Source organism: Onychostruthus taczanowskii, unplaced genomic scaffold (assembly GCF_017590055.1).
Source record: "Onychostruthus taczanowskii isolate IOZ18803 unplaced genomic scaffold, ASM1759005v1 scaffold13, whole genome shotgun sequence".
NCBI lineage: Eukaryota > Metazoa > Chordata > Aves > Passeriformes > Passeridae > Onychostruthus > Onychostruthus taczanowskii.
Window position 1 is genome coordinate 165,889 of NW_024498462.1, and position 22,194 is coordinate 188,082.

Below are 22,194 nucleotides of genomic sequence, written 5' to 3' on the forward strand. Positions count from 1 at the left end.
TGCGCCTCCCAGCACCGCGGCACCGTAAACATTAATGGCAACGGTAATCAGAGGGGACTTCTCCCAGCTCCTGGTGCTGGGAGAGCCGGCCAGTGGGGATGAGGACCCCTGCACAGCACCTCGAGCCACGTGCCCGCTGGCCACCTGTGCCCTGTGCTGCACCAGCACCCCGGGGCAGCTCCACCAGCCCTCGCCCACGCTGCCTTCCCAGCCAAGCCACTGGGACCGCTCCAAGTCCTGCGCAGCCCCTGCTTGCCCTGGGGAGAGCAGGCACAGGGGGCACCGTGCTCTCCTTCCCCGCTGAGATCCTCCTCTGTGGACCCCTGCAGCAATGGCTTTGTACAGCAGCTCCCAGCCATTACCAGACTGCAATTAATACAAATAAATGAGATGAGCCAGCCACAGCAGAGTGAACAGAAACCTGACTGACATATCTGCCAGGAATCATTTATTCTGCGCTTTTATCTTTTTTAAATACTATTTACTTCATTGCAAATTAATCACAGATTGCCTTGGACCAGAGGCGACTCTGCGGTTTGGCCGGGTGGCCTCAGGGGACAGGGCAAAGGCAGCCGAGCAGCCCGAGTCCCGGCCCAGGCTCTGGTTAACAGGCAGCTCCCCTCGCTCTGCCTCGGTTTCCCTGTCCCCGGCAGCCGCTGCAGCCCCCGCATCACGCAGACATGACTGTCGGTCTTGTGCTCTCCAAGGAGCTCACCCAGGACAGCCTTGTCCATCTGCCGAGCCTCTGGGAAAGGCACGAGCAGGGTCCCAGCAGGAGGGACCTGAGCTGCGGCCCCAAGGCCGGGCAGAAGGATTTAGGAGCCCGGTTTTCCCCAGGCGCTCCCCCCCATCCGACGGGCAGTTCCTCTGGGACGTCCCTCATCCTGCACATCCCTCAGCCCCGCACGTCCCCTGATCCCGGTACGGTTCCCGTCCTCCGAGCGTCCCTCGCACATCCATCAGCGCTGCCACATCCCGAGACCCCGGCGCATCCCTGACCCCGCCAGCCCCGACCCCGGTGCGCCCCGAGACCCCCCAAACCCCGCGGGGCTCGCTCCCTCCCGCGCCCAGGAGCCCCCTCGGGGGACGCGGGCCCGGGGCCGGCCCGGGCCGGGCGGCAGAGGGCCCCGAGGGCACGGGGAGGAGGCGGGCACGGCCACGGGAGCCCCCCCCTTCCTCCTCCTCCTCCTCCTCGGCTGCCTCCTGCCCCGGCGCGGCCCGCTCAGGTGAGCGCACGGCGCGGGTGCTCGGTGCTGCGCGGGGCTGCGGGACCGCTGCTCTCCGAGCCGCTCCCCCGGCACCCGGAGCCCATCCCCCGGGAGCCGCGATTCCCCTCCGGCACACGGGTGTCACCGCCTCTCGGAGACAGATCGCTCCTGCGGGACCTGGGCATCCCCTTCAGACCCGGGCGAGCCCCGGGACCCTTATCCCGACCCCCAGTCCGGACCTGGCTCCGGGCCTGATGCCCCGGACAGAACGCTCCCAGCTCCTATCTGGACCTCCCGCAAACCTGGCCTCGCTCCCCATTCCCCAGGACCCTGACCCAGCACCCCGGGGACCTAGCAACCTTCCCCCCGCGGTCCCCCTCCGCACACAGCCGGACCCTGCCTGTCCCCAGCAGCCCCCGAGGGCGCCCCGGGCCAGCGGGAGAGCCTTGTCACCGTGGGAGAAAGGGTGAGCTAGCCCGGTGACAGCCCAGACAGCTCCTTCCCCGGTGCTGCAAAGCCCCCGAGATGTCCAGATCCTCTCCTGGCTCCTGGTGTTTGGGGGAGGAGAGCCCAGGACAGACCCTGACCCAGACCCTGGGTCACTCGAGACAGTGGGTGGGTGCCCCAGGTCCCGTGGGTGCAGGAACAACTCTTGGCCCACTTGGGTGGAAAATCTAAAGCCCCCAGGTCCCTTTTTCCATCTCTGTCCGCCTTGGCTGTTATCTGGGACAAGGTGGGATGCAGGGGAGCGTGGGTCAGGAAGGGGTTGGGGGCTGCTCCCACCACTCTGCCAGTACGGCTGGAGCGGCATGGGGGGATTTGCAACATTTATGGCAGGGAGGGGTAAAACAGAATTGCTTCACGTGCAGAAACTGCTTGTCTCAGGGCAGCGTTTTTAGGCAGACATCAGCGTTTTCCAGCCCTACCATGCACTGGCTCCACAGAGGTGCTGAGTCCCAGGGCCCTGCGGTGCCAGCCCGGCTCGGGGCAGAGGCCCCAGGGCAGGCAGTGCCTCAAGGCAGGGGCTGTGCCCAAGGGCTGCGTTCCAGCACGGCCCTGCCAGGGCTGCCGTGGGAAGTGGCTGCACTCTGGGCATTTTGGCATCCCCCACGCAGGTCTGAGCATCCCCGGGGCTGCAGATCTGCTGTGGCTCAGTTATCTGAGCCTCTTCAAGGAGCTACCTGCCAAGGGAGCCCGGGAGCCTCCCTCCCACGTGCTCCAGGGGAGAACCCTCACTGTCCTCTCCTGCTGAGGAGGAGGACATGGTTCACAGCTGTGTGGCAGGCAGAAGCCTCACTTAACTCCTTGGTAGCCTGGCCTCTTGCAGCCCTCCTCCCAAAGGCACCACACCTTGCTTGTGCAGTTCCTGGTGGGGAATTTCTCCCAGCCTTTTGCTCTTGATCAGGATGAATCTCAGGTACTCTCTGCTGCCCTTCTCCAGTTAAAAGAAAACCTGCCCCACTAGAACATTTTGTTCATGGTCATTTCTAGCTGGTAAGGTGCATATAAACCCCTCTAGGATGAATTTCACCCCCTTGAAAAGAGGTAGGAAGAAGGACCACAGGGTTCCCAGCATCATCCTCTTCTTGTAGTGATGGGGTTGTAGCTCCAAGCAAGAGTGAGATACACCTGGGCACAGACCTGGTGGAGTTATAAGGCATCATGCAGCAGCACTAGCAGCATGCTCAAAGCTCCTTTTGTGTCCAGAGATCTCTGGCTAATTCCTTTCCATCACAGCCACATGCCTGGCAATGTGGTGAGTGAACATCTCTCGCATTGTTCCTTGAAATTATCATTATAGACTGACGGGAGGAGAGAAGCTGGCAGGCTAAGATGCATTCACAAAAATATCCCCTCCAGAGTCAGTTTGAATAAATCTCCATCGTCATTCAGAGCGCTGTGTGGGAGAGCTCATCACCAGGGCTGGTGTGGAGGTGGGCTTTGCTGCTCCTCTCCTGCCCCATCTCCTTGGTCCCTGGCAGGGTGTCAGAACCCAGCTGTGCTCTGGACACTCCTCACTCAGGCAGGGCCGTTGTGTCCCCCAGCCCCCCCAAGCCGTGAGTCCATGACAGGCACTGGTGATTGTTTGCTCAGCAACTCAAGCTGGAGCTGTAGGTGGAACCTGAGAAGGAGCTTCCCTGCTTTCCCCTTCAGCACTGGTTGTGCCCTGTCCCCACCACAGCCCTGGAGCCAGGAGACACTGGCCCTCATGCCAAGGGAAGTGGTGGAGCAGGGACAGGCAAAACGGGGGCATGTGACACTCAGGCTGCTGCAGGTGAGGGGAAAAGCCACCAGGATCCCAGCAGAAGGAAGGGATCCCCCCACCATGCTGAGCGGGCACTGGAGTGGATGCAGCACAGGCACAGCCGCCTGCCCTGGCAGCTGAGTGTCCCCAGGGGACGCCAAAATGCGCCTGCAGACCCCTGGCAGCAGCTGACCTGCCTCCCCTGCCCCGCAGGCTGGTCTCAGGGCGGGAGGAGATTAAAGCTGGCTCCCGAAGCTCAGCCCAGCCCATGTCACCCTCTGATTTCCTGGATAAGCTCATGGGACGAACCTCAGGGTACGACGCCCGCATCCGACCCAACTTCAAAGGTAAGAGGGAAGATGTGAGGGTTCCAAAGCTGGCAGATCCACGCTTATGGCTGCCTAGACCCAGGGGCTTTGGGGCAGGACGCTGACCCACATCTCTGTCCCAAGACCCTCCCCGGAGTCCCGGCTGCTCCTGCCAGCCCTGTGTGCTCGCTTTGCCTGGCAGCAGGGGCGGCTGCGGGGCGTGCTGGGGTTACCCCCACCCCCGGGGGTGGCCCCAGCAGGAGGGGACGCCTGTGTGCCTTCAGGCACGCAGAGGGGAGCCGGTGTCCCCCGTGTCCCCGCGTGTGCCCGCACGTGTCTCCGCAGCCGGCAGCAAGAGGAGGCTTCACGCTGTTTTCCAGGTCCGCCCGTCAACGTGACCTGCAACATCTTCATCAACAGCTTTGGCTCCGTCACCGAAACCACCATGGTGAGGGTTTGGCCAGCCTGTCCCAGTGCCTGGGGGCTGGCAGTGGCTGTGCTGGGCAGCGTGTGGGTCCCAGTGCCCAAGGCTGTGCTTACAGGGGCTCCTGTCACCCCTTCTCTGGAGCCATCCCTGGCACCAGGCTGGGGACATGCAAAGCTGTGGCACATGGCTGTGGCTTTCCTGGAGTCAGCTAACACAAGCTTGGCTATGTGAGTCACATTCCCTGTGCCTGAGCTGGAAGAAAGACCCCCACAAAGGGTCACAATGGGGCAGATGGATGTAACCCCCTGCCATCCTGAGCCTCCTTGGGTGCATGAGGAACACCTCAGAGGAAGTCCCAGGGCAAAAATTTCCTATTGGTGCTTCTGCAAAAGCCTTAATACTACCAACAGTCCCACAGAGCCATGTGCAGAATGCTGCAGGCAGCAGTTACTGGTCTCCCACCTCCTCCTCCTCCTTCTCTCAGCTGCTGTGGCCTTGGCTTTTTAATTTCCCCTGGCTGCTAACAGCATGGGAAGGCTCCTGAGCTGCCCCTGCTCCCTGCTTTATTAGTGGCAGGCAGCTCAGCAGGGCTGAGCCTCAACACAGGCAGCCCTTCCACCTTCTCCTCCATCCCTTCCTCCTCCTCCTCCTCCTCCCTGGGCAGCACGGGTGCTCAGAGCTGACGTGGTGCCCTCTTTGCCAGGACTACCGGGTGAACGTGTTCCTGCGGCAGCAGTGGAACGACCCCCGCCTGGCTTACCGCGAGTACCCCGACGACTCCCTGGACCTCGACCCCTCCATGCTCGACTCCATCTGGAAGCCAGACTTGTTCTTTGCCAACGAGAAAGGGGCCAATTTCCACGAGGTCACCACCGACAACAAGCTCCTGCGCATCTTCAAGAATGGCAATGTGCTCTACAGCATTAGGTACAACCTTCCCCTCTGGTGCAGTGCCTGAGTGGGGAGGCAAAGCTTTCCTCTTGCCTTTCATGTGGCGACTTTTCCCCACTGACTGCTCCAGCTCTAACAACTCCCTCCTTTCCTCTGCCTCCTCCAGGCTGACACTGATCCTGTCCTGCCCCATGGACCTCAAGAACTTCCCCATGGACATCCAGACATGCACCATGCAGCTGGAGAGTTGTGAGTACCTCGGGGGGTTCAAGCTGTTCTTCATTTCCCTCTTCCCATCCCACCCCCTCCCATTCCATGCCATCCCAAAAGCTGGCAGCTCACTTTTTCTGAGGGACACGAGCAGGAAAAAGCAGTTGTTCAGGGTGGGGTTGAACAGGGTACATGTCCCCACCCCATGGCTCCCTACATCCCCTCCAGTTGGCTACACTATGAACGACCTCATCTTCGAGTGGCTGGAGGAGCAGGAAGCTGTGCAGGTGGCAGAGGGCTTGACACTCCCACAGTTCATCCTCAGGGATGAGAAGGACCTGGGCTATTGCACCAAGTACTACAACACAGGTGAGCACCCCAGGGACCTGCTGCCACCCCCTCCCACGGCCCAGGGGTCCCTCTCGCCCACTGGGGCCGTTTTTCCCTGCAGGCAAGTTCACCTGCATCGAGGTGAAGTTCCACCTGGAGAGGCAGATGGGTTACTACCTGATCCAGATGTACATCCCCAGCCTCCTCATCGTCATCCTCTCCTGGGTCTCCTTCTGGATCAACATGGATGCGGCGCCAGCCCGGGTGGGCTTGGGCATCACCACGGTGCTCACCATGACCACGCAGAGCGCCGGCTCCCGCGCCTCCCTGCCCAAGGTCAGTGCTGCCTGCCTGCTGGGCTGCCCCGCTGCAGCCACCCGCAGCGCCCCAGGGGCAGGGGCAGCCTTTCCCTGGGAATGGCTTGGCTTTGGAGCCTCATCAGCTGGGGCAGCACACGTGCTGAGGGGAAATGCTGGCTGCTCTGGCCAGTGCCCAGGCTGAGAGGGCTCCCACGCTTCTTGGAAGCTGGCAGTGGGGGGGACGAGCAAGGTGGGGGGCAGTGGGTCCCTGAGCCCCCTGTCACCCCCGCAGGTGTCCTACGTGAAGGCCATTGACATCTGGATGGCCGTGTGCCTGCTCTTCGTCTTCGCCGCCTTGCTGGAGTACGCAGCCGTCAACTTTGTCTCCCGCCAGCACAAGGAGTTCATGCGCCTGCGCCGCCGCCAGCGACGGCAGAGGATGGTGAGTCCCCCCCTCTCGTGACATCTGCTCGTCCTCAGCCCCTGAGGGGACACCCCAGGGCTGCAGGGACAGTTTCTCAGCAGCCCCCAGGGCAGGGCTGCGTTCCACAGCAGCAGATGGCTCCTCCAGCACCCCGGGGACCCATGGGCACAGCAGCACAGGGCTCAGCACCCATGGGTGCTTCAGGCCCTGCTTAGGGTGCTCTCCTTCTCCTGCTGGGACTTCCTCAGGCTCTGCTTCCTCTAAAAATGCAGAAAAATAAACAGTGAGGATGGGGGAAACCAGCCTTTCCCCTTACCCAAACCTGGCCCCTTTGGCAGTGACAGGGACTCACTGCTATGTCAGGGAGGGACCTGGTGGCACCCAGGGACAGGTCTGGGCTGCAGATGAGAGCACAGCAGGATCTGGAGAGGCAGGATCCCTCACTCATGGAAATAGTCCTCCCCTCTGTCAGCCCATCAACACGGGCATCAGGCCTGCAAGAAGCTTGGGGTAGGCATGTGGCTGCCCCACTCTCATTTTCTTACCATAAACAATGTGTGAGGCACCAGATCTCCACAGAAGACACGAGTGCATACACACACACACACACCCCACACACACACCCACACAAACACCACACAGGCTCACAGCATCCCATGCAACCAAATCCCTTTGGCATGTGCTGAAGACAGATCCCAGTGCCAGGGCACACTGGGGGGCTTTTTCCCCCAACACACAGAGCCCCCATCTCCCCACCATCCCCATCCTGGCGCCCAGAGCCGCTGCCCCGAGGCCGGGGAAGAGCCCTGGGTCACCCGCTGTCCTGTTTCTGTTTGGTGCACACTGCTGGATGCCACAAGGGCCTGAGCAGCGGCACGGCCAGCGTGGAGTCCCTGCGGCAGCCGAGCAGCCGGCACAGCAGCGAGCACACCTACGCGACGCTCTCGCAGCTCTCCAGCTCCCGGGTAAAGCACGACCCTGCAGCCCCCCGTGCTTCCCCAGCCAGCCTCACCCTCCCCTCCCCAAAGGAGCCCCCAGGAGCCAGCCATGGGGGCCAGCAGGGCCCGTGGAAGGAGCGGGCCAGCGATTCGCACAGAGTATGTGCCCGTAGGATGTGGCTGCCAATGCCTGGGCTCAGAAGTGTTGAGAGAGGGATAGGAACGGAGCAGATTTCCCTGTGGACACCCCCACTCCATGCCTTGGGTTCCCCTTCTGTAAAGCAGCACGGGCACAGACCCCTTTGCTGAGGGTGAGCGGTGCTGAGGCTGACTGATGGCTGCTCCTGGGCTCCCCAGCCGTGCCCACACCTCTGGCAGGGTGAGGGCTCTGCCTCCCTGCAGGCAGGTTCCAGGCACTCCCAGCTGCCTGCAGTCACTCCTGCACAGGCAGCTGCTCAGGGCACACGAGCACTTTGAGGCACAGGGAGAAGTGTGGGGCAGGACAAGCTCCCAGGATGTTGGGGAGATGCAGGGGATCAACCACAGTGCCAGGGAGGAGATCAGGCCTGGTCACCCTCACCTCCTCTACACCATCATCAGCCCTTGGATGCCAGGAGAGGCATCTTTGCACCCTGCCCTTCACAGATGACTCCTGGAGATCAACACCCACCCAGCCAGGGCAGGGAGGGGGAGGCTCTGTCCAACCCAAGGACCATGTGCTGGCTTAGAACAGACCAAAGTGAAGCTGCCCTGAGGTGGAGGCTGCAGAGCACCCTGGGGTGCTGCTGACACAGCACTGGATGCAGCCAGGAGCACCCCAGGATGCTGCTCAGTCAGAGATTGCAGCAGAGCCCTGCTACAGCTCCTGTGCCTGAGAAAGCAAAGCCCGGGTTTCACAGCCTGAGGGCAAATCCCTCCCACAGACCACCCAAATCCAGGCTCAGGAACAGTCTGGGCCTGCTGGCTCCCCGGGCTGGGGGAGCAGCTGCTGGTCCCCAGAGCACACAGAGCACCCAGGTCCCCCCATCCAGAGAGGCTGCAGGACTCAGCCTGAGGCAGGGAAATAAAACTGTACTGCAAATGAGAACTAACCTCAGCAATCTCAGCCACTGCTGCTCTTCCCACTGTAAAATCTTGCTTAGCCTGTGGATTGCTGAGTTAAATTAAGATGCCAGGGTACAAACTCTCTGCATGAGAGCCCTCGTGCCAGCCGAGTGCCTGCAGGGGCTGACCTCAGCAAGCAGCCCCTGTGTCCTGGAGGGCAGTGCCGGCCAGAGATGGTGTTTGGGATCCCAAACAGCACCCAGACACAAAGTGAGGCACTGACCTGCAGCAGGCCTTGGAAGAAAGGACCCAGCACAGCCAGATACAGCACCAGCAAAGGCAGAGGGGAGCTGAGCTCAGCCACAGAGACCAAATGAGTCCAGGGGCTCAGCAAAAAGCCAGATGTGCAGCCTGTGCTTGCACATGCCCATCCCTCATCAAATCTCTGCACACAAAACCCTGTCCAAGGCTAAAACAAGGCAAGTGGCTAACAGTGCACAGCTGTTGATGGGGAGGAGGGCAGGCACTGCTGGCCAGCCCCTGAGGCACCCAATCGGTGAACAATGGCAGTGGGCTGCGGCCAGACACTCTCGCGGCAGTTTTGCAGCCTTGATCATGAACATGCAACTCCATGGGCATGTTGCCCCCTCTGCAGCAAGGGGAGAGAGAGGGTGAGCAAGGGCAGAGAGACCAGCAAGGAGTCCAGCTCTCTCAGCCTCCCTGCTCTGCTGCACCAGGCAATCTGCCAAGCAGCCATGGGGAGAAATGAGGACCTGAGTTCTCGGAGGGACTGCGATGCCCTGCAAGCCCTGGTGGTAGCCAGGTTCCTGCATCCCTGTCCTGCTCTGCACCAGCAAGCTGCCTGTCCCCTCCACCATTCACAGTCACACTTCCACCCCTCAGCAAACACAGCACACTCACAGCAGCGCCTGCCCACCTCAGCTCCCTGCACCCTGCACCCCTGTGTGCCCCCTTCCGCCAGTTCACCTCCCATCCCTCTGGCTGCCCGGAGTCAGGCTGGAGCTGGGAGGAAGCTGGGGGCCTGTGTCGGGCTGCCGGGGTCGGGTTGCACCCTGAAACACACGCTGGACGAGAACGAGGGGCTCGGTGCTCAGCCCTGCCCCGTGCACAGCACCGCCAGCCCGTGCTGCTGCCTGCATGGCTGGGGCTGTCTGACAGAGCCCAGCCCGGCACGGGCACCGGTCCCCCAGCACCGAGGGTGTGCAGGACGTGCCCTGGCTGACCGCCTTTCCCTCGCCAGGAGGAAGAGCTCAGCCGCGAGAGCCGCTTCTACCTGCGAGGCTACGGGCTGGGCCACTGCCTGCAGCCCAAGGAGGGGGCTGGGGAGGGTCCCGGCGTGTACAGCCCCCCGGCAGCCCCCGCCGTGCTGCGGGAGGGGGAGAGCCTCCGCAGGCGCTACATCGACCGCGCCAAGCGCATCGACACCGTCTCCAGAGCCGTCTTCCCCTTCACCTTCCTGGTCTTCAATATCTTCTACTGGGTCGTTTACAAAGTGCTGCGCTCAGAGGACATCCACTTGGTGCCCTGAGGCTGGAAAAGTACGACTGCCTCTTGGTGTGACCCCCGCAGTGTGCCCAGGTGCCACAAGCTCAGCCAGAACTGCATTTCCCTCTGTCCCGGAGCGGTGGCACAGCTGGGGTGAACCTCAGAGCCCCCGTGCCACTGGATCCCGTGGCACAAAGCGACGGGATCAACAATCACAGGTCCCCGTGGTCAGCTGGAGAGAGGGACCCCTCCTGCTTCCTGCATGGTGTCACCCCAGGTCCCCCGGGATGCTGTGCTGTCAGGGCTCAGGAAACAACTGCTCCCCAGGAATGCTGTGCTGCTGGGGAAGCCCTGGGTAGCCAGGGGCACAGGAGAGCCCCAGGTACTTTGGCACAGCCAGAAAACATCACCTTCCAGAAAAATACCCTCCCCTTCTCCACACCTACCATGTTAGGCTGCTGCTTTTCCAGCCAGATCACTGAGCTGTGTGCCCCAAGCAGCCAGGGATTAGGCTGCAGTCCTCTCCTCTGGCCTGGAGCTTGGCTGCAGGGAAGGGCAGGCAGCACCCCTACCTGCACCTGCACTGTACAGGGTGCAGGCTATGGCCCCACAGCCCCCTGCCCAGCAATGGACAGGGCCCTGCAGCCCCAGCCAGCTCCAACACACAGCAAAGCAGCAGGGTGGGGATGCTGCCCTCCCTGCAGAGCTCAGAACTGCCCGTGATGCCCAGGGCTGCAGGCAGGACTATGGCAGGGACAGTGGGCAGGAGGCTCTGTCTGTTCCAAGGAAAGGCCAGCCCTGAGGCAGGCAGCAGGCAAGCTCAGTCCTGCTGAGGGGGCTCAGATGGGAGTCACTTGGCACTGGGGAGATGGCACTGCATTATCAGCAGGGTAGGGCCCACAGCCCATCTTCCAAGGGAGATCTTTTGGGTGGCATGAAAGCAGTGAGGAAAGCTTGGCCAGTCCTTTTGGAGGAGGAGAGTGAGTGGTGGCATCCCCAGACTGCTGCATTCCCATAGCACCACCGGGCCAGAAGAGAGATGGAGGCGAAAATTGCCCCATTCCTCAGCCCAGCATCTGGGTGCAGCATCCCCTGGGCAAGTTCATCAGTAATACTCTTCCACTGGAGAGGAGAGCAACTGGAACCTCAACAGGACAAGCTCAGCAAGGCTCCCAGCCCTTCAGACCTGGATACCCTCCATGCTTTGCAGGAAATAAAAGCAGCAGGTGATGCTTAAGTCCTCCAGAGAGGAGTGTGGTGATGCTCTCCTTTCCCTCTGCCCACAGTCAGCCTGGAGAAGGTTGCAGCCCAGCAGGCCCCAGGGCCATGGGTGCAGGAGAGGGCCCAGAGTCTTCCAGGCAGGGCAGGATGGAAATTGGATTCACCCCTTTCCTTGAGAGCTGTGGTGCCCCCATGGCACAGTGAGTGCTCCAGTGACCCACCTGCCATGGCAGAATGGACCCTGCAGGGCAGGGGGACATGAGCAGGAGCCAGCAATGCCTTCTGAAACCAGACCCAGGCAGAAACCCCTGCTGTGATCCTTGGCCTGGCTCCTCAGGCACCACTCATCCCCCTCTTCCTCGCAGGACTGACTGGCAGTACCATCCTCTGAGCCCCCTGAGCCCCACAGAGTGCTCAGCCACATGCACCCATTCCACAGATGGGGCAAGCCGAGAACTGGCCCCAGGCCACCCCATGAGGGGACTGAGGGAGCCACAAGGACAGGCTGAGCCAGCTCCATCCCATTGCCAGCACTGTGCATGCCTCCCCTGCCGTGGGGTTCCCCATGGGGCCCCACTGTGTGTCCAGGCCAGACTTGCTTTAGGGGAGGCCCCATTTGGAGGCACCCTTGGCTCCCCCAGCACCCGAGGCAGTGCCAAACAGGGAGGTACCAGTGTCTGAGCAGCACCCACAGGCACTGGGCGGCCACGCCAGCCTCCTGCAGTGGTGGGTTTTTAAACAGCATCGATCTTCCTACGCAAATAAAGCTTTCTGGGATTTTCAGTGCTGTGTGCTGGGGATTTGTCTCTGCCAAGAACTCTGCAGCCAGCTCCCACTCACAGCGTGGGGAGGGGACAAAGGCACAACTGCCCTGCGGGGACAGGAGCCCTGACCCACCATTGTACCCATACAGATATCCTTAGCTCTCCACGGGTGACTTTTCTGACACAACTGGTGCACATTTAACTCCCACGTGGGAGATGCCAGGAGGGCTGGGCAGGAGCCCCCTGCAAGCCCTCAGCCCCAAACCTCATCACCTTCTCTCCCCACCAGCTCTGTGGGGTGCTCCCCACAGCCACCCCAGCCCTTCTCATGCACCCAGGCTTGGCCAGGGGACAGGACCCAAGATGAGGCGGAGCTGGGGCCGGGGGGTGCCGGCTCTGCGGTGGAGCTCAGACACCCGAGCATGTGCAGCATCCCGAGGGCAAACCTCCCTGCGTGGCCCCTCAGCCCCTTCACTCCGGCTCGCTGGGCGGGCGCCAAGCTTACAGAGCTGCCAGCTGTCCCGGGGGGCTTACGCCAGCCCTGCAGTGCCACCCGGGGCCGGGGCTTTTGTCCCCAGCTGGTGCAGGGGTGGGCAGAGCCCGCAGCTGAGGGCTGAGCGCCCGAGCAAACATCAATCTCCCTCTGTGCTCCCGGCCAAGCGTCACAGACCAGCTCTGTTGGTACCTCGCAGCCCCATCGCCCGCCCGGCCCCACCGAGGGCCTTCAGAGGCAGGGAGGAGAGAAAGCAAGCTGCACCCACGGCAGCTTGGGGCTGGGGTTGTTCTTTAGATGGGACAAACGAAGCCTCCCCGGGGTCTTGCTGCTGTCCCCACCCCAAACTGAGAGAGGATGCAGCCAAGGGGACAGCTGTGAGGTATTTCACGGCCGTACGGTGTCCCCAGTTCCTTCACTCCCCGCTCTGGAGTCAGGACATCACGTCTGGGCACTCGGTGTCTGTTTGGAGACAAACGCTGCAGTCAGCCCTGAGCCATTCAGCTTCAGGAAGCAGCACACTACAGAAGAAAAGAAAAATGTAAAAACCCAACACATCCCTCCCAAGCCAAAGTCCCCAGGTCCCAGGCACTGCTCACAGCAAGGTGGGGAGCTCTTTTCTGGCATCACATTTGAAAAGGCATAAGGGTAGCACCATGGCTCTGCAGGTCTTTGTGGTTCAGGTGTCCCTGGGGGCAATTTCAGAGTCGAGAGCAGCACTCAGGCCCTGCCCTTGGTACTCCCAGCAGCCCAGTTTGAACTGGGAGTCACTGGGACACCCTCACAGCTGCAGGGCTGCCACTGCCCTCCAGCACAAAGCTCCAGTGGATCCCTCACATCTTGGGATGGGGGTTCTGAGCTCCATGTCCTCTCACAGCACGGCCAGGGACCAGCCCAGGTGGCTCAGCCCCTCAGCAAAGCCCACAGTCTTTGGACAGAATCAGTTTTTTATTTCCTGTTTAAGGCTGTGCAGTGGTGGGTGCATCCCAGTCACCACAGACAGCAGCTGTGGGCACAGGACCAACAGCCATGGCCAAGTTAATTGCTGGTTTAAAAGGAAGTTAATGAAGTTAACACCAGGTTAATGGAAATCCAGACAGTAAAATGAGCATCATCAGCACTGGCAGATTCCCAACTCCTGCTTGCAGCATGCCCAGGGCCAGGAGCACACACGGGTTGGGGACAGCACGGCCCCTTGCCAGCCCCAAGGGCTCCTTGGGGGGCCCGTGTGGGGCCAAGGAAATGTGCCTTTGGCTGGGCACTGCAGTGACATGCCAGCCTGGCCCCTGCCCCACCAACCACAGAGGGCCTGACCCTGCTGGCACTGAGCTCTGCTGCTGTCCCTGGCAGCATCAGGGTGTCAAACCTTCCCCTCTCCCTCACCAGGGCCTCTCCCCACATCCACAGCCTGGAGCTCCTGTGGGGCCACTCCAAGTGCCAGAGGTTGAGCAAAGCATCCTGTGCACACAAAGCAGTGCCTGCAGGACAGCCTGTCCCACACGGATCCCACCCCAAGGCCAGGACACTGCAATGCCACAGGAACAGGTGACAGCTCTTCTGGGCCTCTGAGCAACCTTTGCACATGGCCTGAGCACAGAATTCTTTCAAAGAAAATAGCAAGCTCCAAAAGTCAGCCAGGCAGTCCCAAGCAGGCCAGGGTTGCCCCTTTACAAGTGGGAAAATGGACACAAGAGGAAAGCACCAGGAGCTGGACTGGCATTGTGCCCTGCTGGGATCAGCCATGCCACGGGCACAGGCCCTAACAGAACCTCCATGGGGACAGGAACCTGCTGGCACAGGGAAGGTCTAGGTGCAGTGTGCTCTGGCAGTGTGGCTGTGCCAGCACCCCAGCCCTCAGCACAGCCCTGCAAGAGCTGTCCCCCCATCAGAGCATCCCCTGCACCCCCAGGGCATCCCCTGCCAGTCAAGCTGTGGGATCACACCACAGCTTGTCACCTCCACCTGCTCTGAGAGGCTGCACCCCAGCCCTGCCAAACCCCACCCCACCACGGCCACATCCACCCCACAGCACGGCTTGGGGACCAGCCTGCCCCACTCTGGGGACACCAGCCAGTACACGCAGCCCACACTGCACCCCAGAGCTCCCCATCCCGAGGGGTGTGGGGGTGCCAGGTACTCCTGGGGACAGGCAGGACACCTGGGAAGCAGCAGTGAGGGAGTGCTGGAGCACAGAGAGCAGCAGGGATCAGCCCTGGCAATAGGGGACAACTGCCCAACTCTGGAGTGTCACTTAGCACAAGAGAAAACAAAGCCATGAGGTTTTCCAGCCTCCAGAGTGTCTTGTTTTGCCCCACTTTGAGAGATCTCTGCGCTTCAGCTCCCCAGGGGACAGGGGGAGGACCCCAGCACTGAAACAAGGAGTGATTATCAGCCCACGGGCTCTGAGGAGCTTTTGTTCCCTGGCTGTGCCAGAGCAGGGATGGGAGGACACCTAGCGAGATGCCTCGGTGGCACCCGAGCCCTTGATGGGCACAGCCCTGCTGTGCTTCCATCCTGCCCCTCCTCCTGCCATGCTGGGGCCCACAACAACAGCTCCAGGGGGGCTCCAGGGCTGGTCCAGCCCTGGGGAGAGGCACAGGGGAGAACTGGCTCCTCACATCCCATTTCCCACTGCTGCCTTGGCAGCAGGAGCCTCCAAGTCTCCTTGACACGTGCCACCAAGGCTGCTCATGGCTGTGTTACTGCTGCAAACACAGGGATTAAATCCAGGGCTCCCCTCAGAGATGCTGGCTGGCACACAGGTGCCCTTCCAGCTCTCCAGGCTCTGCTGACACCAGCAGTGCCCTTTCCAGAGGTTCTCATCTCAACTGCCAGTCAGATGGAACTGGTGCAAATGGGGTGATGCCCAGTGACCATGACTTATTCTTGTGGCTGAACTTGTTGAAGAGAGACCAAAATCTTTGAGTGGAAGGATCTGGATGGGCCCAAGCATCCCAAGCAGAGACAGGCTGGATCCAACATCACAGAGTCCACACCCGCAGGCAGAGAGGCAGCCAACAGCCTGGCCATAATCCACACTCTGGATCAGGCTGGATCTGATCAAAGAGCACAGGGAGAGGTGCTCGGGAGGAGGGCTCATTCAGGAGCTTCTCACAGAAGCTTTTTGAAGCAGACCTGAAAGCCCAGGGCCAAAACCAAGTCCTGAGCCCATGGGGTACAACCCCCTCTTCCCCAGGACCCTGTGCTGACGCAGAGAACACACACACAGAGCCTTGCCCTGCACTCACAGCAGCCCCCACCCCTCAGGCAGCCCCAGCACTGCTGAGCACACAATCACCGAGGTCAGAAAAGATCTCTGAGATCGTGTCTAACCCATGAGCAATCACCACCGTGCCAACCAGAGCACGGCACTGATTGCCATGTTCAGCCCTTGAACACCTCCGGGGACCCTGACTACATTTGCTGGGCAGCCCATTCCTATGTCTAATCAGGTACCGGCCAGGTGCCCCCGGTCTCTCGGCCAGCTGGGCACGGGACCGGCGCACGGGAGCGGCTCCCAGCCCCGGGCGCGGCTCCCCCGGCACCTCCCGTGCGCCGACCCGGCCCGGCCCCGCCGCCATGGGCCCCTGCGCCCCGGTCACGTGACACCGTCCCACGTGATCGCGCAGGGGACGGGCCGATGCTCGCCTCGCCGCCCGGGATTGGCGGAGGGGAGGGCAGCGCCGCACGGCGATTGGTTGTACGGTCAGCCCCGCCCGCCGGCTCCCCGAGGATTGGGCAGGCGGGCTGTCAATCAGCGGCAGTGCCGCGGCGCGGCGGGGCGATGGCGGCCGCACGGTGGATGCTGCGCTGGGTCGCGGCGGCGGCGGCCGCGGTGGCGGCGGCGCTGGCGCTGGATAACGGCCTGGCGCGGACGCCGCCCATGGGCTGGCTGCACTGGGAGCGCTTCCTCTGCGGCACCGACTGCGCCGCCGAGCCGCGCCGCTGCGTAAGGTACCGGCGCGGGGCACGGGGAGCCAGGGGCAGCGCGGGTAGCCAGACCGGCCCGGTGCCCCGGCACCCGCTGTGCCTTCCCCGCCCAGCCCCGTGGCCGTGCCGCTGGTGACAGTAGACGTTCTTCGCTTTCTTTCCCGGTGGCGCGCCCTGGCCGTGCCCAGCGAGCAGCTGTTCGTGGAGATGGCGGACAGGATGGCTGCCGAGGGCTGGAGGGACGCCGGCTACGAGTTCATCTGCATCGACGACTGCTGGATGGCCCCGACGCGGGACGAGCGGGGCAGGCTGCAGGCGGACCCCAAGCGCTTCCCGGGCGGGATCCGCAAGCTGGCCGACTACGTGAGTGCCACCACAGCACGGTGGTGACCCGGCCTGGGAGCAGGGGAGGGCAGGACGGCTGGGTGGGCATCACTGCCGAGGTAAGGCCCTGCCTGCCGCAGTGGGGTTTTGCTTCCCTTGCTGCCCCAAATCCTCTTCCTCCTGCCTTGAGGCTGCCCCGCCCCAGGCTCTGTTTCTGTCTGCACACACAGGTGCACTCCAAGGGCCTGAAGCTGGGGATCTACAGCGATGTTGGGAGCAAGACGTGTGCTGGCTTCCCTGGCAGCTACAACCACTATGACCTGGATGCCCAGACGTTTGCTTCCTGGGGTGTGGACCTGCTCAAGTTTGATGGCTGCAACTCTGACTCACTGGAGCTGCTGGCAGAAGGTAGGCATGGGCTCAAGGCAGCTGTTCCCATGGGTGGGAATATTCTGCAGGCAGCAGCAATTCTAGGCCCAGCATCAAGCTCCAGGGACTCGCTTTTCCTGAGCATACTCATTTAAGGGACTTGCTTACAAAAGCAAATCTGAGGCTCTGTTCTCAAGCCCAAGGTGTTGAGTGTTGCTGTGTTAAGTGTTTTTACCTGCTCAGTCTCCTGGAGCTCTCCTTCCAGCACAGCTCTCAGTCATTTCTGGATCAGGCTGAGCACAGACACATCAGCTGTGTGCTGTGGGGGTGGCTGTGCTCCCTCAGCTGTTAACTCAGCACAGGCTTTGCCCTTCTGCAGGGCCTGTACTGGACAGCCCAGAGCATTTCACACACTTAACCCTTAATCCCTTTGGTGGGACCTTGTCGGCATGAATCAGCCTGAAACTAGAACAGTTTGTGTCAGCCATGAAAAGAGCAGTTAGGAGGGCTTTTAACAGATACAAATGAAGGGAATTATGGCATAAAAATCCTACTGGGGTTTTCCTCTTAAAGCACACCAGTGTGAATACCACTTCAGAAGTTATTTGCACAAAGGCTGCCGAGCCAGCAGCTGAAAGCTCAGCAGCTCCCTGTGCTGAGGGGATTGGCTACAGCCTCATTTGAAGCACAGGCAAATCCCAGTGCCACAGGAGTAGATTTATGGGAAGAGCACTTTAACTTAGAAAGCTTTTTTCTCTTGCTGGGCTCTCTGGCTGCTGCCACAGTCAGCACCACCACGTTTGGCAGCAGGAGTCCTGCATAAAGTCCCATCTGCCTGGCAGGGAGAACCTGCCCAAGTGACAATGCCATGGAAGCCAGATGGTGGGGCATATGCCAACTGCCACAGACAGGAGCACAGCTCAGCTCCCTGAGTGACAGCTGAGCTGAGAGCTCCTGCTGCATCATATGTGTAACCCAGATACCATCCAGTTGTATTGAAGCAGTTCCAGAGGAGAGAGCAGACTTTGCATTCCCTCTCTGCCAATGGGAAGGGACTTAACAGGGCTGTTTGGGGACAAGGACAGGAAAAACTAGAGCTTTTGCATTCCTGCCCAGTCCATATGGCGCAAGGGCCTCACGAGAACCTACTCCTACATCACCCAGCAAAGCTGCACTGCCTGATAGATACTGACTTGTGTTTCCCGGGTATCTAGAGGAAAAATGCCATAGAGGAAAGCTTTTAAGCTCTTCCCTGGCTGTATGTACAAAGGGATCTGCAGTCTTGGAACGACAGCCTGCCCAAGCAAAGCTCCTGTCCCTGGCAGGCAGGTGACCAGCTGCAGACTTTAAATTCCCCTGTCCTCCCTGTGGTGTCTCAACCACAAAAATGTGTTCAATCTTAATTTTGCAAGAGTTGAACTGAAACCTGAACCTGTGACATTGGCTTAGTTCTGCTGTGTGACCAAGGAGGTTGTGTAACCTCTGTGCTCTTCCTCCAGGATACAAGCGCATGTCTCTGGCCCTGAACAAGACTGGAAGGAGCATTGTGTACTCCTGTGAGTGGCCTTTCTACTTGAGGCCTGTGCAGCAGGTAAGAAGTGTTTATCCTGGGGCTCAAGTGGGAAGAGAAAAACATTTGACATTGCAAAACAGCACCCTGAGAAACCTGCTGCTCTGTGTTCTGACAGAGAACAAGGCTGTAAAAGGGAGGGAAAAAACTTTCCTTCCAGAGCCCTGAACCATTGCTCTTCTGAAATAGATTCAGTAGGATTCTGCAGCATGAAGGCACAGCCCAGATGGAGCGTGCCAAAAAAACCACAGCATCCATCTGCTTCCTCTCTCCAAGGAGCCAAGCAGCAAACCATTACAGACACACAGCACAGCAGATAGCTCAGTGCAATTCCTCCTGGACACAGAGTGCTGCAGGCTCAGCCTTACAGACAGCTCTGGGGACCTCGAGAGAGGCTTTGTGACATCCTCCACATTGTTCAGTGACAAATTTCTGCCAGCCAGGGTCTGTGATTGACACGTTGCCCTCCACCCACAGCTGAAATTAAATGTATTACTCATGAAAGGGTGTAAACCCAAGAAATGGCAATAATTACTGGGATATTGCAGTTTAATCCCACTGGCCTTGTCACACCTTCAGTAAAATTGTGAAGGAATTTTGTAACAGAGCTGGTGGTCACAACTGTTCTCCCAAGGGGAGCAATAGTGTCTAGAACATGTCAGAGTGGAGTTACTGGGCACAAAGCACTCAAGAGAATCAACATGCACTACATCATCCAGATAGCTGGTGATGGAAGCTGTTACCCTGGTTTTCCCCCAAGCCACATTTGGTCCAGTCTAGCCTTGCTAACACTCCTGTTGTACAGCCAGGTGCTCTGTCTAATCACACTCGCTGTTCTGGCAGCCCAATTACACAGAGATCAAACAGTACTGCAATCACTGGAGAAACTTCTATGATGTCTATGACTCCTGGAGCAGCATCAAGAGTATCTTAGACTGGACAGCACTTCACCAGGACACCATTGTGAAGATAGCTGGGCCAGGGGGCTGGAATGATCCTGACATGGCAAGTACAGCAACACCCACCCCACCTGAAGCATCAGCAAAAAAACCTTTCCTCAGCTGCGGGCTGAGAATGGGAAGGGAGAGAACTGGGGGACAAACATTGAGGGGAAGGACTCTGATGGGACCCTAGGATCAGGATCTTGGTGAGAAGGTCCAGGGTAGAAAGGGAAAGAAAACTGCAGCTATGGCAGTACCAAGGAAGCGCCATCTTTTGTGTCGTGCAGCCTGCACAAGCAGTACCAGCTCAGGACACAGATGTGGCATTAGAGGACAGTCTCCAAAGTGCTGATGTCCCACCAGAGTGAAAACCCCTGGCTGCCAGCACTACAAGAATCTCGATCCAAAAGCATTCTCAAACACTGCCTAGCCACTTAAAGAGCTCTCTTCACTTCCACCAGGGACTCATCCTAAACTGCCACGCAGTCATGCCTTGCTTTTCCCAACTGGCTGGTCCTGCTCCTGGCCCTCAGCCTATCTAGCCAGGCTCCAGAGAGGTCCCACCCTGTGATTTCCTGGTACTGGTGGCCCAGTTTGTCCTCAGCAGTTAGTGTAACCAGGCACTTTTTGTTTGCTTGTCATAGCTGGTGATTGGAAACTTTGGGCTGAGCTGGGAGCAGTCGGTGACTCAGATGGCCATGTGGGCCATTATGGCCGCTCCCCTGTTCATGTCCAACGACCTGCGGCACATCAGTCCCGAGGCCAAGTGGCTGCTCCAGAACAAAGAGGTGATCGCCATCAACCAGGACCCGCTGGGCAAGCAGGGATACCAGCTTTTCAAGGTACAGCAGGAGAGGGGAGGCACAGGAGGGATGGAGAGGTGCTCAGGGTTTGGGAACGGAGTCCATTTGTTCCTGAAGCCTGCCGGAACAGACGGGCACGAAGACCGCCGCTTCAGCCTTGCGCAGCCTAAGCCCTGGGTGTGTTTTCTCCTTGGCAGGACAAGAACTTTCAGCTGTGGGAGCGGCCCCTGTCTGACCGAGCCTATGCTGTGGCAGTGCTGAACCAGCAGGAGATTGGAGGACCCCAGAAGTTCACCTTCTCCCTCACCTTGCTGGGCAACGGGCTGGCCTGCAACCCGGCCTGCTCCGTCCGACAGGTGCTGCCAGGCAGCAGGGACTGTGGCGTGTACAGCTGGATCTCCTCCCTGAGCGTGGAGGTGAACCCCACAGGCACCGTGCTGCTCAAAGTCCTGCCACTGTAGGCAGCACAAAGACAATCTTTTCCTAAGCCTCAGGCTCTGTCTGAACTTGTGGCAGGAAATTCATCTCCTTCTTCCAAGCAAGTGCCTTTATTCTCAGGCATTCATTATCTGAACCTTCAGCCTAATGTGACAAATTGCCATCACTCCATCATCAAGAGGTGACAGAGAAAGGGTGAACAGCAGAGCAGGGCCCCTTTCCCTGGCATCTCACCCAACTCCTCCTCCAAGGGGCTGGAAGGGCTCCAGCAGGGCGGCAGCTCCCGTTTACACCCACTGCCACTACCGAGCAAGGAAAGGCAAGGGATGCACAGGCAGCATCTTACAGCTGTCCTTGAGCATTTTAGGGACAATAGGGGAACACACCTTGGCCACCTTGCTCTGTTTTCCAGACCTGGGCACACAGTCCAAGAATTGCTGCTCCCACCCCCGCTAAGGAAACCAAACACTTCACTCAGAGCATGGACGTGCACTTCCATCTTCTGACCACTCAGGGACTGACACGAACCGTTGCACTTCTGAGCAACTTTCTTGACAGCTGCTATCAGGCCTTAGGACTCAAGTTTTTGAGGGTTTCCCCTCGCTCCAGGAATCTCTCACCAGTGGCTGTCACTCCCCTTTAGATGACAACTCCCTCTCTGCCCTTCATATGGCCACTGGAGTTCCTTTCTCCATGAATCCTGCCTCCCAGAAATCCCTGAGTGCTCGCTTCCCACTGCTGGCAGCAGCCTTTAGGTTGAATAACAAGGGCTCTCCAAGACAGGAGATGGATAATCACTTAAGCAACCATCATGTGCAAGTATATTATCTTCTGATTACAATACAATCAGGATTTCTTTGTTCTTCTGTGATTAAGCACTTTGATTAAAATCCCTTTAAAAGGCTATGCTTTTTCTTACTGGCAGTGTGCAAGAGTACAGAATGGTATCTGAAATTAAATAATGGTTTAGAAAACAGGCCAGTTTGTTCCAGTCATGTAAGTTTTTGTGAAATTTGTCATGATTACTATAAACAGCACTCAGTGAAGCTGATGTAATACAGCCATACAGTGCACCCCACAGGCCAAAGCCACCACTGCCTACACAAATCTGAAAAGGCCATCACATCAGCCAGTATTTAATAAACAAAACCACAGATTCCCTTACAATTCAGTAACTGAGTGCTCTCAGTCATGATGAAGATGTGAAGAGGCATCTCTCCATCCTCCAGCTCTGTTTCCACAACAAGAAAGTTGCCTGTAAGGGTGAGCTCTGCATTCCCAGCACCTGCTAACAGCAGACTTCCTACCCACAGAAACGTTCCTCTCTAAGGGGAAGCTGTCCTGGAGGCTGTCCCCACAATCTACCTCACTCTGGTTGCTGCCCATTTGGAACTTCACTGCTGTGCTTGCCTTCTTCCTTCAAGGAAAGTGCTAAGAGGAGCCAACAGCAGGGGAGGGCAGCTGAGGCCTGTTACACCACGTGCCAGGAGCAACCACAGGCACAGAGCTGT

At 59.4% G+C, this 22,194-nt stretch overlaps 2 protein-coding genes across 3 annotated transcripts; both read left to right on the forward strand.

Moving 5' to 3' along the window:
* Nucleotides 1-1,160: 1,160 nt before the first annotated feature.
* Nucleotides 1,161-11,937, forward strand: LOC121331877 (glycine receptor subunit alpha-4). The gene is made up of 9 exons (XM_041396688.1): nucleotides 1,161-1,226; nucleotides 3,667-3,800; nucleotides 4,142-4,209; nucleotides 4,892-5,115; nucleotides 5,246-5,328; nucleotides 5,518-5,658; nucleotides 5,741-5,955; nucleotides 6,211-6,360; nucleotides 9,586-11,937. The coding sequence occupies exons 2-9, from the start codon at nucleotides 3,722-3,724 to the stop codon at nucleotides 9,871-9,873; spliced, it is 1,248 nt and encodes a 415-aa protein (XP_041252622.1). The 5' UTR covers nucleotides 1,161-1,226; nucleotides 3,667-3,721; the 3' UTR covers nucleotides 9,874-11,937.
* Nucleotides 11,938-16,076: 4,139 nt separating this feature from the next.
* GLA (galactosidase alpha) lies at nucleotides 16,077-21,584 on the forward strand. 2 transcript variants are annotated; one of them, XM_041396504.1, is made up of 7 exons: nucleotides 16,077-16,262; nucleotides 16,427-16,601; nucleotides 16,793-16,970; nucleotides 18,431-18,522; nucleotides 19,345-19,506; nucleotides 20,087-20,284; nucleotides 20,443-21,584. In XM_041396504.1, the coding sequence occupies exons 1-7, from the start codon at nucleotides 16,093-16,095 to the stop codon at nucleotides 20,704-20,706; spliced, it is 1,239 nt and encodes a 412-aa protein (XP_041252438.1). In that variant the 5' UTR covers nucleotides 16,077-16,092; the 3' UTR covers nucleotides 20,707-21,584. The 2 variants fall into 2 exon arrangements, with proteins under 2 accessions (XP_041252438.1, XP_041252439.1); XM_041396505.1 differs by lacking the exon at nucleotides 19,345-19,506.
* The last annotated feature ends 610 nt before the right edge of the window (nucleotides 21,585-22,194 follow it).

What these genes read in the sequence shown, in the direction of transcription:
- LOC121331877 (XM_041396688.1), top strand. Translation starts at nt 3,722, where the DNA reads ATGTCACCCTCTGATTTCCTGGATAAGCTCATGGGACGAACCTCAGGG. An exon ending in CATCCGACCCAACTTCAAAG is followed by an intron (nt 3,801 to 4,141) that starts GTAAGAGGGAAG and finishes GCTGTTTTCCAG; the next exon opens with GTCCGCCCGTCAACGTGACC. An exon ending in GCCAGCGACGGCAGAGGATG is followed by an intron (nt 6,361 to 9,585) that starts GTGAGTCCCCCC and finishes TTCCCTCGCCAG; the next exon opens with GAGGAAGAGCTCAGCCGCGA.
- GLA (XM_041396504.1), top strand. Translation starts at nt 16,093, where the DNA reads ATGGCGGCCGCACGGTGGATGCTGCGCTGGGTCGCGGCGGCGGCGGCC. An exon ending in TCCGCAAGCTGGCCGACTAC is followed by an intron (nt 16,602 to 16,792) that starts GTGAGTGCCACC and finishes CTGCACACACAG; the next exon opens with GTGCACTCCAAGGGCCTGAA. An exon ending in ACTTGAGGCCTGTGCAGCAG is followed by an intron (nt 18,523 to 19,344) that starts GTAAGAAGTGTT and finishes CTGTTCTGGCAG; the next exon opens with CCCAATTACACAGAGATCAA.